The sequence below is a fragment of the Podarcis filfolensis genome (assembly GCF_964270895.1).
Source record: "Podarcis filfolensis genome assembly, chromosome: 9".
NCBI lineage: Eukaryota > Metazoa > Chordata > Lepidosauria > Squamata > Lacertidae > Podarcis > Podarcis filfolensis.
The window spans coordinates 57,153,541-57,172,831 of NC_139610.1; the positions used below are offsets into that span (position 1 = coordinate 57,153,541).

At 40.7% G+C, this 19,291-nt stretch overlaps 1 protein-coding gene across 2 annotated transcripts in view; it reads left to right on the forward strand.

Annotated features, from left to right (window-relative positions):
- DNAJB14 (DnaJ heat shock protein family (Hsp40) member B14) overlaps positions 1–18,778 on the forward strand; it is a 33,323-nt gene extending 14,545 nt beyond the window's left edge. The window contains exons 3-10 of one of the 2 annotated variants that reach the window (XM_083571622.1): positions 1,614–1,759; positions 3,076–3,258; positions 3,812–3,906; positions 4,671–4,780; positions 6,519–6,691; positions 8,045–11,527; positions 13,938–16,902; positions 17,163–18,778. In XM_083571622.1, coding sequence (XP_083427748.1) covers positions 1,614–1,759; positions 3,076–3,258; positions 3,812–3,906; positions 4,671–4,780; positions 6,519–6,691; positions 8,045–8,169 — 832 coding nt within the window. In that variant the 3' untranslated portion in view covers positions 8,170–11,527; positions 13,938–16,902; positions 17,163–18,778. The remainder of the gene's footprint in view (positions 1–1,613; positions 1,760–3,075; positions 3,259–3,811; positions 3,907–4,670; positions 4,781–6,518; positions 6,692–8,044; positions 11,528–13,937; positions 16,903–17,162) is intronic. The other variant, XM_083571623.1, reaches the window with a different exon arrangement.
- Positions 18,779–19,291: the final 513 nt, after the last annotated feature.

A 19,291-nucleotide genomic window follows, 5' to 3' on the forward strand; every position in this document is an offset into this window, starting at 1 on the left:
AAGAGAGAGTGCTTGTAGTTCTTCAATAGAGTGTTGCTCGGTGACAGTATGGTTCAACTGGGAGCAGTGCAAGATGCAATAACTCTTTACTGATTGCATAAGGGTTAAGCAAGCTGAACAGAAGGCTGCTCACTTTATTGCACCAAAGAGGTCTGGTGATAATGTCTTCTCATGTGGGCAAAATTTCATTTCCAAGTTTCTGAAACAAAAAATATGGGCTTAGCTTTCTAGTAAAGAGCTATCATCTTCAAAACCTGCACAACTACCAATGGCAGCATAAAAGTGAAATGGAGATCTTTCTTATTGTAATGCTGGTGTCTCTGGAATATCTATCACAGCATTTAATCTCATTAAGTTTGGGGGGGACCTAATGGGTTGATCATTTTCATAACTATTATTAGTAGGAACTACTACGTTATCTTATTGGATTAGCGTTGCTCTGAATCAAAGTGGGATTTTAAAAACCATTTAGCCGAAATATCAGTGTTCCTCCAAAATATTTACTAGTTGTCCTTGGTGCACTTTTAATTCCTCTTCAAAGAGGAGCTGGAACCAAGATGAGACTCCAAGGAGTGCACTTTCCTTGTTGAAGAACTACAGCCGCTGTAAATCTTATTACCCTTTCAGGTTCCATGCACATTCCTTGCTTTTTTTGTTAAAGAAATATTCAGATCTGCTTTGAGATGTTACAAATTATTTTACCTAATGGAAATTTACCAATTCTTTCTTCAGTATAATGAACTGTATCTGTCATGCATGATTGATATTCATTCATACAAGCAAGAGTTCAGGAAAATGATTTGCCTCTTGTTAATACGTAGATGTATCAAAGTACTCATCTGTCTTAACAGAAGAATTTTGTGATTTAATTTCTTTAGAAATTGCTAACCTATCTACTGCTAGGTATTTCCATAATATTCCCTCCTATGCTTCTTAACACTTTTGTCCAAACTTTCAGTTAAAAATGTACATGCAATTCAAATATTGTGCGTATAGCTTTGACCCACATTTAATAATCGTACCTCGATAATAGTAATAATTTCACAAGTCAGCTGCTGGATTCTATGGCAATAAGATAAAAGTCCTTTGGTTTTAGGAGAAGACACAAGAGCTTTGCTTGCAAACTGCCATCATTTTTTCTAATCCATCCCCATAAGAATAGTTGTGCTGTTTGTCCCTGGAGTTTATCCTTTATAGTCTCTGGTGTTTGAAGCCACCTCTTTCTTGATGGTTACATCATTGACCTCATAATCCTTTTGCCATCATGAACTGTAAAGTTATAACAGGGCAAAGAATAAAAACTGCTGCCCACTTAAATGGGTTTCAGGTAACTGTAATATTGGATGTGTGTGTATTATATCTGGGATTCCTTTGTTAACATTGCTTTACGATAAAACACATTACCAACATTAGGCATAGTTCTACATATGGATTTCCCAATGTATGTGTAATATTACTGCTAAAAAAAAAATCCAAAAAATTTTCGGAATACTGGTACTGTGGTTTCTGTGCATAAGATGAAGCTGTTTGAAAATGAACTTTTCAAATTGTGCTTTAAGAGTTGATAGTTGTGTTTTAAAATTGAAGTTATTTTGTTTAATGACCTCTTGCAGTATAAAAAAATGTAAAAATTACTATGAAGTCCTTGGAGTGTCCAAAGATGCAGGTGACGAAGACTTGAAGAAAGCTTATCGAAAGCTTGCTCTGAAGTTTCATCCGGACAAAAATCATGCACCAGGAGCAACAGAAGCTTTTAAAAGTAATATTTTCTAATTCACTTGTAGAAAAGAAAACATTTCAGGGGCAGGTGTATCTCTTCTGCCCAACTGGTTGTGTTAATGTACATCCTTTTAACAATGGGTTGGATCCAAAGGTGCTCTTTTGTAGCTGCTAAAGGATGGCTTTTCACACCTTGCACTAAGCTGTACACCTTGTGGCCAGAGCGATTTATGTGACAATGAAACTAAATCTGTGGTCTTCTACTTCTGCAAGTGGAAGGATAAAAAGTGCTGTAGAAGTAACTTATTGCAAACCTTTCAAAAATAGCACTGGTTGTTATTTTCCTCCCATTTATGGTCCTTTGGTTGTAGCTCAGTATATTCAGATTCTCATACAAAAGCTGGTAGACATTGAGTTGTAAAAGCAAACCATCATCTATGTACTAACCTCAATATAGGTATGAAACAAACCTTACCAGTAACTTATTGGAAACATGGGCTGGAACCCAGGCTACTGGGAACCTTGTTTCATGTGCCCAGGGGGTGCTGGGTTTGTCAGTCTTGAGCAGGGTCCCTGTAGGTTGTTTCAAAAGCATGTTTAAACAGTTTGTGATACGGCATGAACACTTACTACAGTGGAACCTTGGCTGTCAAACGTAATCCTTTCTGGAAGACTGTTCGATTTCCAAAACGCTCAACAACCGAGGTGCAATTGCTGGTCAGCAAAATCCTTTGGAAAAATGGAGAAATGCGCCTCGGAAGACGTTCGACTTCCAAGGTGCATTCGAAAATGGAAGCATTCACTTCTGGGTTGTTGGCGTTCAAAAGCCAAAATGTTCGACTTCCAAAGCATTCGAAAACCGAGGTTCCACTGTATTTAAATAAAATAATAAATTGGGCACTGTTATGGCCAAACACTGCTTGCACTGAAGGAACACGAGTTTATATGTTACCAAACACACTTTCTGTTGTGATACCTGCTTGCATTGTTATTTGTTTTATTTATAAATAAATTGCTTCCTATGAGGCATCCCAAAGCATTTCACAGTACTATAGTCATACTGGTATCTGTACTATACATTTGCTTCCATGTTTCAGAGGGGAGGGGGAATGGACAACAACAACTTACTCCTTAATCCTTTTAGACTGTGTGCTATGCATCAACCCCCAGATGTGTTTGAGACCATGTCCAATGTTGTCTATGTGCAGTGTGGAAAAGTGGCTCACTGCAAGTCAGGCAGTCTGGGTCCCCATCTGACCTGTGAATTAATACAAGTACAATGTATCACTCCCTTCTCTGTGTATCTAAACTGTTTCTTTTCTCCCATCCTTCTTTCCCCTGCACTCTGCATTTCAGAGATCGGAAATGCATATGCTGTGTTAAGCAATCCAGAAAAACGAAAGCAATATGACCTCACAGGCAGTGAAGAGCCATGCAGCCATCCTGGCAACGGTAGATTTAACTTCCACAGGGGATGTGAAGCAGATATTACTCCAGAGGACCTTTTTAACATGTTCTTCGGCGGGGCATTTCCAACAGGTATATTCACTGATCACCTCGCCTTAGCTCACCACTTCCATCTCACTCCCTCTGTATCATCCTTCCCATTCACTTATCAGTCCCAAATATCTCCCCTTTCCTAAGGTAGATCAGCCACCTTGAGTTGTACATATATATTAAATGAATGGGGTGTAAGTGCTTTTGTAACTGATTAAATCTGTTCTAGCATGCTCAGCAACCATTGCCTTATGTAGGATGGTACCAGCAAGGTTCTCATACAATGATTTCAGAGCTCCCATGAACTATTTAATGCTTCCTAGTGCTTTGCTTAAAACCAAATTTGCTTTTCCCAAACCTGAAGAGCAAGTTTGTTAAACTTAAATGCTTGCCTTGCCCACTAGCAGCCAGTGGTCCAATAAACTGTTATACCTTTTTTGTGAAGGTTCAATATATTATTTGAACTAATTAGTATGGCATTCTGCATTGCCTATAGTGTTGCCTCAAAACGAGTACAGCTGAGTACTTACTTTTTCACCTTGTCGTGTTTTTTTCTGCTCCCAATACGATCTTTTAAATGTTTTCTCCCCTGTAGGCAGTGTGCATTCATTTTCTAATGGAAGGTCTGGCTACAGTCACCATAATCAACATCGTCATAGTGGGCATGAAAGAGAAGAGGAGAGGGGTGATGTATGTTTGTCTTTTGCATGAACTTATCTTTTTTGAAATATCGTCCCTAGAAGTAATATTAATGAGCAGCATGCCTTGCAGTTCTGTTGTCTAAATGAGTGCCTGTTTAGTAAACAGAAGCAAGGAACTAGTAACAGTTAAAAACCTAATTCCGAATTTTCTGAACTAGCGTATCTTATTTTAATGGAGGAATCCTATGCATGATGTTTACTCAGAAGTAAGACCCATTGTGGCTCACCCCCAGGTACTTCTTCATAATATTGTAGCCTGCATTAGATTTTGGGCTACAGTAAAGGCACCCTTGCACTTAATTATATATGCAGCATAAAGTTTATAAAGAGGAGCTAGCAGCAGCTTGCTTTTGCTCCTTTATGGGAATTCCTGCAATTCCTCTAAGCCAGTGGTTCTCAAAGGGTCTAGTGAGTCACACTAGTGTGGCAGGAGAGGATGGCAAGTGTGGAGAAGAGGAAAAAGTTCGAGAACTGCTACTCTAAGCCATGGCTTCACATGAGGATAGGACATGAAGTGATAGGTTTTAACAATATGAAGTTAAAGAAAGACTACACATAAGGCAACTGTTCATTAGTGCAACCTATCTCCTTCCAAAGCTTTCAAGAAAGACTGGACAGGAATCCACTATAGGTCTTTTGGGGTATACACATATTTCCTGTCTGGGAAATTGGTGGTGATGGTGGACTAGATTCCTTCCAACAAAAACAAAACACCCTGTGATTTGTCTATCTGATTGCTGTTTCCTTCTCCAGGGCGGCTTCTCTATGTTCATCCAGCTGATGCCAATTATTGTGCTGATCCTTGTCTCTTTGCTGAGCCAGTTGATGGTGTCTAATCCTCCATACTCCTTATATCCAAGATCGTAAGTAGTACTATTAATATTTGTATGGGTTCCAGGATATTTTAAAATACCTCTGCTGTTCCTGTATTTTTTCAAGCTTTATGTATTGCAGAGCTTTTCTCCTTTGTGTGCACCAATTCAGAAGTGATCAGGAAAATCCAAAAGCAAGAAATGCTGCTATTACCCCCTTGAAAAACTAGCTCAATATAGAAGCTCAGTTCTGCTGAACAATGGCTTATTGTGGGTCTGTGCTATGTTTACATCACTTAGGTCAGTGTTGCTAAGGGTTTCTGCGCCTTATTTTTGGCCTTCACAACTTCACTGGGAAAAGAGGCCTTAATGCTTTCTCACGTGGTTGTCCTTGACAAGGTTTGGACAGTTTGACTTAGAATATCTTTAGGAAAGTAGATTCAACAGGGGTTAAAGGAGAGCTTACAGTGAAATTTACCCATTTGGTTGCACTTTAAACTAGCAGCATGATGCTGTAACTAAGAAGTATTTACAAGTGGTTCTGAGTTTTGATTTTTAGAATTAGAGATCTTTAGATGGCAACCACAGCTATTTTCAGGCTTTTTGTGAGTGGAATCCTAGTGCATATTTGGATTGCTTAAAACAAATGGCTTTCCTTCTGGTACTTACTTCTGTTGGTAGTTTATCTACTAACACAGGGGTCAGCACACTTTTTCAGCAGGGGGCCGGTGCACTGTCCCTCAGACCTTGTGGGGGGGGCGGACTATTTTTTTTGGGGGGGGGATGAACGAATTCATATGCCCCACAAATAACCCAGAGATGCATTTTAAATAAAAGGGCACATTCTACTCATATAAAATCAAGCTGATTCCCTGACCGTCCACGGGCCGGATTTAGGTGATTGGGCCGGATCTGGCCCCCCAGGCCTTAGTTTGCCTACCCATGTACTAATGCAATGTGCATTATGTTTTCATGCTAATAGTAGATTCGTTGTTAGTATCTAGACTGCAGTTGCATGTGTCAGAGGCCAGGACCTCCTACCTGAGTGATAGCCTCTCCCTAGAAGGTGAGAAGTCCACAGCATTACTAGCTTCCAGTTTCCTATGGTAATGGAAGCCACTATCTTAAGCTGGCCGACTCTGTAAATATAGGCAATTAAGAACAGAGGGAACTTCTTAATTTAACCCTTTGGTATGAAGATATTTTTTCTTGTCTATTAATTTTAAAAAATGAAGCAAAGGTAAATATAGAGCACCTCTCCAAAATGAACTGTAAAATTCAGTTCAGTGTAAAGTGTTACATGTGAGGGGGGGGAATCTTACTTTCACACATAAGCTCATGGGGTCTGAACTGGTAGTGACTGACTCAGGAGTGAGACTTTGCAGTTGTGGATAGCTTGATGGAGATGTTGATCCAGTGTGCAGTAGCTGTGAAAAAGGCAAATTTCATGCTAGGAGACTTCTAATTAGGAGCCTTCTAATTAGGAGCAATCTAACTCAATAGAATGCCCACTTCATTGTGATAAGCTCTAGACATGTTTTAGCAAACCAGCGACATGGAAGGTATAGAGTTTACAGAAAATCGGACACCAGATACAATACATCATTTACAACATTGCTGTTTCTTGCTTTACAGACATGGCAAATAGGTGTTGTATATATGTAAAGACTTTTGTGAAAACTCTTATTTATGTTGCAATGAATCTGAAACCCTCTTTGATTTTTCTTTGCTGACAACAACACTGGGGACAGTGACACAGGCTGACAATTAGTATGGGATCTCTTTACAGGGGTTCAGGACAGACCATTCAGATGCAGACACAAAACTTGGGTGTTGCTTATTATGTCAACAAGGACTTTAAAAATGAATATAAAGGTGCAAATTTGCAGAAGGTGGAAAAGAGCGTGGAAGAGGACTATGTGTCCAACATTCGAAATAACTGTTGGAAAGAGAGGCAACAAAGTAAGTAGACCTTATGGTTTTTTAAAAAATAAAGGCATTATATCGAAATAACATGTAGCTCTGAATAGAATGACTTACTGGCATGGATCCTAAGGGAGTTTCCCCCCTTTTCAGAGGTTTGTAAGATCCAGTTTCATTTTCCCTAAACCACACCCACCTGCCCACCTGGTTTGACTTATAAGGCTCTTCTTGTATAAGAATTATTAAGGTTATCTTTGTAGAGTGCTTCGAACAGTTGCAGTGGAAGTGCTATATTTGTTGTCAGCAAGAGGGGGAATGATCCCAACCTCCTCAGAAGCAGTCATAAAATTCCGGGGGGGAGGGGGGAGACACTTTATTTGGACTCCAAATACTTCAACAATTATATTCTGGTGGCTAGCATCCTCTTCCTGGAGAAGATGTTCAAGCAGGTTGCTGACCAATTCCAGACACTCTTGAATTAAACTCTTTATAGATCCATTTCATTCACTGTTTAGCCTTGGTTTTGGCACCAAAACTGTCTTGGTTGCCTTGTGGAATTATGTTTTCTAGTAGGGAGACACGGTGTAGCCTTGTGGGTTTTTTTGGACACTGTTCTTAATAGTATCTGTTATAGTAACCTCCTAAAGATGTTGCTTGATTGGGTGTGGACAGCATTGCTGTTCAGTAGTTCCTCTTGTACTTGGACAGAAGCGGGTGTTCAACTCCATCACTGGCTTTAGGGTCCTGAAGGGTTCTGCCTTATCCATGCTTTTTAACATCTACATGAAATGGCTTGGTGAGGTCATCTGGGGATTTGGAATGTTGTGTCAGCAGTTTGTCAGTTAACATCTAGGGGTTCCCCCCCTTCCTTTATATTGAATCCAGATGAGGGTGTCTATCTTGTTCAATGCTGGGCTGTGGTAATGAGGAGGATGAGGGCCAATAAGCTTAGGTTCAGTGCAAACTATAGAGAGGTATTCCCCCTAAAGAACTGGGTTTGTAATTTGGATAGAGGTAGCCCCTCTAAAGGACTGGGTTTGTAAGTTGCATGAGCGGCTTGGAGCACCTTTCAGCTTGGATTGGTACACGGCTTCTATGATCCATTGTTATAGGGTGGTTTATATATTAAATAAAAAAGGGGAGAGAGAAAATTGAAAGCCACATGGCATCCAAGAGAAGAGGGTACTCTCTGGCAGGTTGAAAATTTGTGGATCTGAATCATTTTAGTATTGGCATCATATGAAAGAAGTAGATGACATTTTATTGTTTTTTCTTTTTGTAAACCACTTTGAGGTTTTTTACAATCAAGTGGTGTATACATTTTATGAAATAAATGACATTTGTCAGCTATTGCCAAAATGTTTTATTTACTTTTTGGTTTTGTTTTTAAAGAAACAGATTTACTGTATGCAGCAAAAGTGTACAGAGACGAACGTCTTCGAAGGAAAGCAGAAGCCATCTCCATGGACAACTGCAGAGAGTTAGAACGGTTGACCAGTATCTATCGGGGAGAATGAGCTAGATCCTGAAATGTACTGCCTGTACATGCTCTCTCTCTCTCTCTCTATGTATAAAAAGAAAAATCTGTAAACTGAGAAAATACTATTCCGTCATGAAAAGGAAGAGGGATGTAAAACTGCTGTCTAGCTGTTTCCAAAAACCTTATCCTGAAGTACCAATATAATTTAATAGCTTCTTAGTCTGAAATATATGACAAGGTCATATATTTATATCATTGAATTGTCATTTAAGTTTTACTCCCAGAGCTTCTGTGATTTCTTTTTCTACGAGAAGCAGCTCCAATGTGCTGCTACGCTTGTGGAGATGTAGACATAGTGGTTCTTCTTCTGAAATACTTGCCATGTAAATATGTGTGGAAAAAGAAGACTTGTGTATATAAAAATGTTTAAAGAAATCTCAAAGGCATTTAGATGCATTAAACCCTTTAATCTCATGGATGGAACAAATAGTATGACTACATCATTCCTTATTCAGATGTCAAGTGTGTGGAATTGAAAGAAAACAGGAACAATTTTCTCTCTGCATAAAATCTACTAGGTTGAATGAGTATTTTTTAAAAAGTAATGGGCCATGTGGATTTCTTATGAGATGATTGGATAAGACTGGCTGATACCAGAGTTTCAGCATTCATGCTGTAGTTTTAATGCTGTATATCTAAGCAGTGACAAACCAGACATCTGTACCAGACTGTTTCTTGCTAAGTGGCACACTGGCACCAAAAAAGAGAAGTACACAGATACTTTTGGTACTTAATCACATTCTGTTTTGGTGTATTTAAAAAAACAAGGTGTATTTAAGCAAGTGCTGCTGTACAACCCACCTCTCCATATTTTTTAGTTTAGCATGACTTAGGGTCACGTGCAAATCCTTTAGAAATGGAAGGTCTTAAATCCACTTGCTAAATACACAAGCATGCTAAATATACATTCATAGGCTGCTTCTCTTTCACTAAAAAGCAGAGAAAATAACGGAGTAGCAATTTTTTTAAAAGTTGGGGAATTTGGCAGTTGTGTTCATTTACAACTCTGTTTTCTGTGTAGGTATCAACAGTTGATCAAGCCACTTCTAGGGCATTATCCAATGTCACACCAGTGGATATAATGGGATTTTCCTTTCTTCTCCTCCCCGATGTGCCCCCATAATTGACTCAAAATATTCCCACCTCTGGAGCAGATTTTGAGGATGTGCAGGGGAGAGAAAAGGAATAAGTCCCCTTGCACAAGCAGACATCCACTGTGCAAGGATAACACTGTTGTATGTCACCTCTAAAGTTCAGCCTTGTGCCTTTGAACCCTTTGCTGATTCTTTTACAATTAGCTTGTCTATGAATTGCTGCTTTAAGCTGTGGTTTTGCTTGTTGACAAGAGCTAAGAAGCCACAGTGCAACAGTTTCTGTCCAGATGTGTACAGGGTAGATTTTTGTACAGAGGAGCATTGAGATCACTGATGAAAGAAAAGTGCTATAGTTCTCAGTGATCACATGCTTTAAAAAGGATATAGTCACATTTGCTGGTGTAAATTTAATATGCGGTTTTGGAGAAACTTTAAACAGGAGTCTTGGTGCCTGAGTTCCGACTTTAGCAAACCTTTGTAAGCTATTTTGCGTCTAATACTGCATATAAAAATATTTATGTTCCATTTGTTTTGTTCCAAGGGCAGTGTGGTTTATCTTAGAAAATATTTACTTTAAAATGAATCTGCAAGAGAAAACACGATTTCTACGTGTTAATGGAAATATAGTACCTCAGCTGATCTCTCCCCCCCCCCCCCCGTGAAACTAGTCATTGTAGTCTGATGTATACAGAATTCAATTTTTAAAATAAATCAAATGTTGCCTGAGTGGCTCTGAAATCCATTGGCCTTCATCAGGAATAGGCAAACTTGGCCCTCCAGATGTTTTGAGACTACAATTCCCATCATCCCAGACCGCTGGTCCTCTTAGCTAGGGATGATGGGAGTTGTAGTCCCAAAACATCTGGAGGGCCAAGTTTGCCTATGCCTGGCCTTGATTTAGGAGACCACATTAACACAGAGTTCGATGGCTGAATACAGAGCAAAACTACACCATTATTTCCAAGATGTTGTTCTGGATTATAACTGCTTTGCATAATCTTTCCTAGATATTTATAACGTTTGCAGGTAGATAAAGAATTTTAGTTGGAACAGACTGACTTGAGTAGGACAAGTAGTATTAGGCACAGGGAGAGTGTTTCCAAAGTGAGCTTCAAAGAATATGTGGCAGTTGAGCACTTTAATCAGTTTCCCCTCATTATTCTCCCGGTTAAGCTATGGGGTAAACAAAAAGAAGCCATGCAGCAGTACCTAAGCATTTTTATATGCAAGGTTCCATAAGTGATAATCAGTAGAGGCTCCCGATGCCTGCATTATCTGATCAATATATGTGAACCCTGTGAGATTATTTTGTTTTGAAGATCATGCAGTTTGTATTGAATTGCAAAACTAATGTTGTATACAGTACTTTCTGATACTTAGAATGTACATGCAGTATCATAACTTGAATAACGCCCCCTCTGCCCCACCCACTTTAATTTGCCAGTCTTACTTGTATGAACAAAATGGTAGAGACAGGCATTTTCAGTATGGGTGGAGCCAAGGTGCCTTTTGGATTTCTAGCAAAGTAGATATTGTAGGTTCCATTTTTTTTTCAAAATCTTGGGACATGCCTGGAACTAAAATATGCCTAATTTGGTTTACTGTATTAGATGATTCTGCAAACCTCTTTTACTTGGAACTGAGTTCTCCATTCTTCCTAGTAATTTAATTAGGATTACGTTCTTAGATACATAAGTCACATCTGTGCATGGTTTGTTTGTCTCGCGGGGCTGGGGTTCTTGACCAGGGTTTCTTGATTGGACTTGATGTTTCTTTGAATTTTTGACAACTTCTTTGTTTTTTTAGTGGCGCTGCACAGTATGCTGACCATTATTTCCTGAGTGTTGAGGTTCCCCAGATCACTTTTCCTGAATTAGCAAAACTAAATGTTGCAAGAATTATTAAGTAGTTATTAAGCTTTGGGGGGAAATTACTGGTAACCAAAGGTTAAAAATACATTAATGGTCTTCAGTTTGGTTTTGTAGAAGCTTACCCAGGATTCTGCCATGAGAATATTGGTGAAAGAAAAGCTTTCCATTGACATGCTTCTTCCCCTGCCATACTGCAGGTGCAACAAGAATGTAGGGCAGGCATAGGCAAACTCAGCCCTCCAGATGTTTTGAGACTACAATTCCCATCATCCCTGACCTCTGGTCCTGTGAGCTAGGGATGATGGGAGTTGTAGTCCCAAAACATATGGAGGGCCGAGTTTGCCTATGCCTGATGTAGGGAATGCTATAGGCCACGGGTGTCAGACTCAAGGCCCGCGGGCCAAATCCGGCCCGGCAGACCTCCTCATGCGGCCCGCGTAGCCGCCGCCGGCCGCCAGCGCTTTTTTTTTAAAGGAGAAAGCTTGTGTGTATTCATTGAGGGAAAGACCGGGGCGGGGAGGCGGGATGGCAGCACCGCACATTCAGAGAAAAGGAGGACGGCCCTGGGGGCGGGCTGATGCTTTTACGTGACTGACTGGCTCGAGGTTGTGCAAACAAGGCTGGGCTTTCCCTCCACACGAGCAGCAAAGCGGGAAAGGAGGCACGCGCTGTCCCACCCCTTTCTCCCCCCCCCCCCCAGGAGAGAAAAATGCCAGACAAGCCATAGTACGTTCCTAAAGGAGGGCTCTCCCCTCCACGCTGCCCAATAGCAAGCCACGACCATTCCTGCTAGCCAATGGCGAGGCGACAGAGGACTTTGCCTTTTCGGGCGGTGGTGTTTTGGCGCGCCAGCCGAGCTCGGGGGATCAGAGCGCTCGGTCCTCCCAAGGCACGTGTTCACTTTTTGCAGAGAGGCAGTTGCAAGGCGAGGAAAGCTCCTGGTAATCATAAAAATCCCATAAGGATAATTAAATTGGGATGGGGAAACTAGCTGGGAATTGCATTAGGGCCACGATCCGCAAACCGCTTCCTCCGGAGCAAACACTTAAATAAATCCCAGTGGAACTTTGACCTTGCTTGTCGACATAATAGAGTGGTTACTCCTGTCGCAGCCTCTATTGTTCAAGAAGTGGCAGTTTAAACTATTTGCAGGCTACCGATCCACATCAGCCGCTAAGGCAACATAAGGAGTTTGTGGATTGGTCTCTGCGAGCAACCCCTCCTGGGGAGAGGCTGTTTAGTGCGGGGAAGACTCTTGCCTTAACCCTTGCAGAGCCGCTGCTAGTCAGCCGTACTCAACCCTCACTGTCGCCAGATATGGCTGGGAAAGACTCTTGCCTTAACCCTTGCAGAGCCGCTGCTAGTCAGTGCCTGGCAGTGCCGGGCTAGATGGACCAATGGTCCGAATCGAATTGTTACAATACTGATGAGACAAATACACCAGTCGATGGCAAACCTTTATTCTGAATGCGCGGTGATTTGGAATCACTACCCTGCTCCAGTTTCACCTTGTCAGTCACTAATGCAGATTAAAATGCCACCCACACACGCGAAAACAAGTATTGGAAATCAGGCTTTGGTAGTTGCAGCACGTTAACCAGTCTTGAGTAAGGTACCAGTACTTACTGCCTGGAATAAAATTGGCATGATGCATGTGGGTACTGGGAAGACAAAAGCAAAATACTGCTAGATACAGGACTCACGGGATAAATAATAATAATAATAATAATAATAATAATAATAATTATTATTATTATTATTATTATTTATTATTTATACCCCGCCCATCTGGCTGGGCTTCCCCAGCCACTCTGGGCGGCTTCCAAAAGAATATTAAAATACATCAAACATTAAAAGCTTCCCTAAACAGGGCTGCCTTCAGATGTCTTCCAAAAGCCTGGTAGTTGTTCTTCTCTTTGACATCTGGTGGGAGGGTGTTCCACAGGGAAGGCGCCACTACCGAGAAGGCCCTCTGCCTGGTTCCCTGTAGCTTTGCTTCTCGCAGTGAGGGAACCGCCAGAAGGCCCTCAGTGCTGGACCTCAGTGTCCAGGTAGAACGATGGGGGTGGAGACGCTCCTTCAGATATACTGGACCAGGGCCGTTTAGGGCTTTAAAGGTCAGCACCAACACTTTGAATTGTGCTCGGAAACATACTGGGAGCCAATGTAGGTCATTCAAGACCGGTGTTATGTGGTCTCTGCGGCCGCTCCCAGTCACCAGTCTAGCTGCAGCATTCTGGATTAGTTGTAGTTTCCGGGTCACCTTCAAAGGTAGCCCCACGTTGAGCACATTGCAGTAATCCAAGCGGGAGATAACCAGAGCATGCACCACTCTGGCGAGGCAGTCCGCAGGCAGATAGGGTCTCAGCCTGCGTACCAGATGGAGCTGGTAAACAGCTGCCCTGGACACAGATTTGACCTGTGCCTGTGAGTCCAAAAAAAAAGTTAATGCCTTATGTTTGCCATATGTGTAATAAACAGTGTTTGGCAATATTTGGATGTTTAAAAAAAATTACTGTCTGTTACCAAAAATCATTTTTCAGTAAATTGTACAATAATTGTACATTTGAATATCTACTTGCCATTATTCTGACTATGTTTCTGCTTTCAGAGCTAGTTATTACTTACATTATTACAAAAAACAGTAATAATTGAATGCAGTGACAATAATTTATGATAAAGAGTGGACACATAGTCCTACAGATACAACCGGCCCTTTGAGGGTGACCAAACTGCTGATGCGGCCCCCGATGAATTTGAGTTTGACACCCCTGCTATAGGCACACACAGTATTTGTGACAGGCTACAACCAGATACAACAGCTTTCATTCAAGTAAACGGAAGGCCGCATTAGTACTCACCCCAGCAATAATTGAACCTACTTCCCATGATAAAGCTAATCTCAAGCAGTTAACACTGCCATTGTAAACCCGTGGGGATTGGATACAAAGCTACTCTTGTCCTTGCAAAAGGTTCATCTGCTCATACATGAGGCCCATCCTTATTGCCATTGATTCTAGTCTCCTTTTTGTCACATCCCATGCCATCCAAGTCTCTCCAAATCCTCGGGAGCAGCGTGGGAGGGGAAGAGGGAGATTGCAGAGAATAGGATTGGTGGGAAAGTCCTCTTGTGTGTAAACTGACTTCCCCTTGTGCATCTTTCAATCCAAGTGGTAATATTGAAAAAGTACTGAAATGTACTTGGAGAATGTTCATACAGATTACAGTTAAACTTCTAAATCTGCAATATTTGCTGAACTGGGTCAACCTTCTGTAACAACCAAGACCTGGTATACTAGATACTTTATTCTTTCAATGCAAACGAATGTGTGTTACTCACAGCATAAAGTCCTCCGTTTTTAAAAGTGGCCTGAGAGATCTGCTTTTAGTGTTAAGATGTCATTCTTTGATTTTGTTGTTGCTGTATATTGTTGTTCTCCTTAGACTTTCAGGAAACTTTTTTTTTGGGGGGGTGCTCTATGAACTGTAATTGAAAAAGACATTGTCAAGCAATATGTTTAATTGAAAACACAAGCAGTCTTTTCTTCTTAACATATTCTTCTCCCATAATTATGGGTTTGTGATAGCATGGGAAATAGTCTGTTTGCAATTAGAATAGTTTAACTCTGTAACTTTCATGCCTTTCATGTCTTCTCTTCTCATGAGGTGACCAAAGTATTGGAGCCTCAGCTTCAGGATCTGTCCTTCCAGTAAGCACTCAGGGCTTATTTCCTTAAGAATGGATAGGTTTGATCTTCTTGTAGTCCATGGGACTCTCAAGTGTCTCCTCCAGCACCATAATTCAAAAGCATCAATTTGGGTAGACGAGTCTAAAAAGCCCGGGACACAAACTTTCATGGCCCTCTAGCAGCTATGGCAGTTTATATAGCGTTAACTCTAGAAGTGTATACTGTACTCGATTCTGACCAAACTAAGCCTCCTGATCTATATTGTGCTCTAGGATGCTTAGTTTGGTCCAAACACTTTCAGAGTTAATGCTAAATACATTTCTTCTGGCAAATGAGCCGCCTAAAGATTTGTGTCCCAGGCTTTTTATCTGAAATCAAAGGGGCACATTTGTTGCCAGATATGAAATACATTGGTATTTTGGATAGGGGGGTAGGAGAGCTGAAAATAATGCCAATTTCTCACCCTGAATCTATTAGCAAATTCCACTTTAGATTTTGGTATCAGGAGTTATTTATACTGGAAACAGCAGAGGAATAATTACTAATCTCTCGTATAATTTAGCCCTTGGTACCCACTACCTAATCTACAAAATAGTTAGGTCTGAAGCCCTTGAAGATGCCAGATTTGATCCTTTAATGCTGAGTGAAGCTGCACAGAGTTGAGAGTACTGTACTTGCTTTGATTTAAGTAGTTCATGGATTGAACTGTCATTTACTTATTTCTGAGCCATCACAATTCTCCTTATAGGCTGCCTTGAAGTATAAGAGGACTCCCATGCAAGATGTTTCATTTTTATGAATGGTGTACAGCTCCTTCATATTATACATTGTAGGTTCTGTGTTTTTTCTGTAAGTAAACCAGGTATATATTTATTTATTATTTGCAAAAGTTTCTATACCACCAACGTTAAATAAAAACATGGCAGTGAACATCATAAAATCGACAATAAAATTGCATCCATAAAACATATACAAAATACATCAAAAATCAGTAGATCAGGTTCATACACCAACATATCTGAAACCCTCCTCAAAGCCTGAGTGAGCAGCTGAGTTTTGAGCAGGAGACTAAATGTCAGTACTGTAGCTGTAAAGAATAAATCTTGTCCCTGAGCTGGAAGCCTAACACGGGTGCTTTGCTTCTGCTCTGTTCAGAAATCATTTTGTGCTCTGCATAGACATTTCATTTTTTAAACTGTCTGTGTAGTTGGCCAGTGAACGCATTTACAAGATGCTCAGATTCAGACCGTTTCCCAAGTACTGAGACAAAATTGTGTCCATGCTATAATGGACACCTTTGTACCTGCCTGTTCTTTAGCTCCCCTATTATTTAAAGGAAGTTATTTTGAGGGACTTGGATGCAGCTATTATGACACAGCTAGAGGGAAAGAAAAAGTACACACTCCTCAGAAAATTATTGAGTCAGTGGACTGGCTGGCATATAAAGGTAATTGTGAAAGAGAAGCAGGCTAGCGTGTGCTCCTATTTCATTCTGCCCTGCTCTAAGTAATAAACCAGTAGCCTTGGCTTAACAATGTGTGAACCACTGCTTGTTCTTGGGGAAAAACAAGCCTTGATTGCTGGTTTGCATGTCACTAAGCCAAGGCTCATGTTTTGTTGCTGCTACCTCCAGGCAGAGCAGGACAAAACAAGCAAGTCAGGAGTGCATGTTTGCACTCTGCTCAATCACAGCAATCAACATAGGTGAAACAGCAGATGACACAGTTGTTGTCTTTCTAACTTTTATAATGATAGCACTGTAGATCCCAATCTATGTCAGTTTTGCAAAGACAGCCCACTTTCTGTGCCCTCGATGCTTCCTCTACTTCAAAAAAAATGCTGCCTTTCCTGCTTCTCTGCTGCAAAAAATTATGGGATGGCAACAGCAGCAAATGTTGCATGGTTTTAACAGGTAGTTAAGACTGACTGAGCCACAATCCACACAGGATGAGTTCATAAGCAAAAACCAAGCTGCCTCTTCTTGGAATAAGATTCATTTAGAGCAGATTAGAATATTTCTTCTAATTTGGAAAGAGACTGGGGGGAACAATGTACCGTATTTTTCGCTCTATAAGACGCACCAGACCACAAGACGCACCTAGTTTTTGGAGGAGGAAAACAAGGGGGAAAAAATTCTGAATCCCAGAAGCCAGAACAGCAAGAGGGATCGCTGCGCAGCGAAAGCAGCAATCCCTCTTGCTGTTCTGGCTTCTGGGATAGCTGCGCAGCCTGCATTCGCTCCATAAGACGCACACACATTTCCCCTTACTTTTTAGGAGGGGAAAAGTGAGTCTTATAGAGCAAAAAATACGGTAGTTGAGGTGCAGCTGATTATTCATACATAACTATGCCTCAACCATATTTGACGGAGGTTTTGCAGAGGTGGCGTATGTTAGGTGGGGCAAGAAAGTTCAATTAACAGCAATCTTTTGTGCGAGTTCAGTTAGCGCTGATGCAATCCATTGACAGGTCAACCTCATTCCCCTCAGTAAGGCTTGTGAGGGTTTTTAGGCAAGCACTATCGAAGAAATGAAAGTTGTCCTATTGAAGTGCCTAGCATATTGGGCCCCATAGATTTAAGGAGCATGTGAATCGTCTAGTTATACTGCAACTACAAATTTAATAAATAAAAACAAACTTTTTTTAAAATTGAAAGGCAGCAGTATGTTCAAAGGTCAATTGCCAGTTTAGGTTTTTTATTTAAAAAAATTTGGAAAAATGTATACCTTATGTTAAGGATTATTTCAAAGTTTCAGGTGGTCTTGAAAAATAATTTGGGAAAGCATCTTGGAATGTGTATTTTGTCCCTCACTTTATTTTCACTCTGCACTAAAGTCTATTGGTTTGGCAACTACTGTGTTTGCAAATTACTGTGTGGGACCATTTGTGTGCGTAGATGTGTGTATTGTCCAGCTTCATAACTCAAACTTGGGTGTAATATTTTACCATTGTATGTTTGCACAGAGTACCACAGGCAGTTGGGATTTCAGTGTCATAATGACAAAAAGCATTTTTGCCTGCATATTTCTCTTTCCCTTCCATCCCCCCCCCCCCCACCTCCCATTACGGCCCAGTGCAGTCATAACAATTAATTGTGATTAGCAGCAGCCTTTGTTTGTTGCCTGAACTTTAGTTACAATCCCACATAAAGTGAAACCCTGGTTTCAGCTTGCTAAAGTAAGCTCTGCTACTAAAGAATGTATACAAGAAAAGACAAGCAAGCCGCCTGATAAGAGCTTGGAGAAGGGAGAAACAGCCTTAATCATGTATAGAGATTAACACCAGGGATAATGGTTTAGGTATTCCAGATGCAACTTTGTTTAAATACTATGTCTGCACGGGGCCTGTGTGAGAGGACAATCAAGTTGTCACAGGGTCAACATTTCAAGGGAAATCCCATGTATTGTTTTTCCCTGGAGTGCGAAGATAAACAGAAGCATTCCTCCACTAAACTGTGAAATAACATTGGAAATGTCCTAAGGACCAAACAATGTTTCCAAACCAGTTGCTGACCTTGGATGTTCTTCTGATAGTAACCACTGTTTTTCCCCCTGACGTTTTATAAGTTGATGTCAAAAACCTCCAAGCTTAACTTGGAAGTAAGCTCTATTGGCATCAATAAATTATTTTTAAATAAATGCGCTTAGGGCAGAACTGCCAGACATGTCTTTTGCTAGCTTTAAAAATCTGAAGGAACTTCAGTGTTGGCTCTTGAAGGGCTAAGATGAGAGCTTTGATGTTTGTGAATCATGCTTTTAAAAAAAATGAATGCAAAGAAAATTCAACTAAATTTACGGTGGCATCTTAAAGAAGATCCTATTTTATTTAACTGTAGATTTAATGGTTAGGTTTTAAAAAAGATCGGATTTGTAATGTACCTAATGTAATATCAAACTTATATCAAAATAAAATTATTTTCAATGTGAATAAAAGACTTTTTACCTGATTATATAGCCCTATTGCATTCAGGAACTGGCATGCTAAAAGGAAGCATCTACAGCAGGCATGGGAAATCTTTTTTAACCAGAGGTCCACATTCCCTTTCAGGCAAACTTCTGGGGGCCACATGCCAGCAGTGGGCAGGCCTAGAGGCAAAAGTGAGCAGAACAAACATAGCTTTTCCCATTGTACTACAGATTAGTTTGTACATACATCCCTCTCTATTCTCCATCCAGGCAAGCAAGAGTTTTAGGACACATTAGATAAAGGTAAAGGGACCCCTGACCATTAGGTCCAGTCGTGGCCGACACATTACAGTCAAGCAAAAACACTCAAAGGGTGCAGAGTACGACAGGGGAGAGTTTCAAGGATCAAACAGATCCCAGCAACCCTTGCTCAGGACTCTCTTCCTATCATCTCATACCCAGTTATCCCGGCAACCTTCCAAATGTCACAGTTGGAATAAGACATATTTTCATTGCACTCTCATAGGAAAAAACTTACAG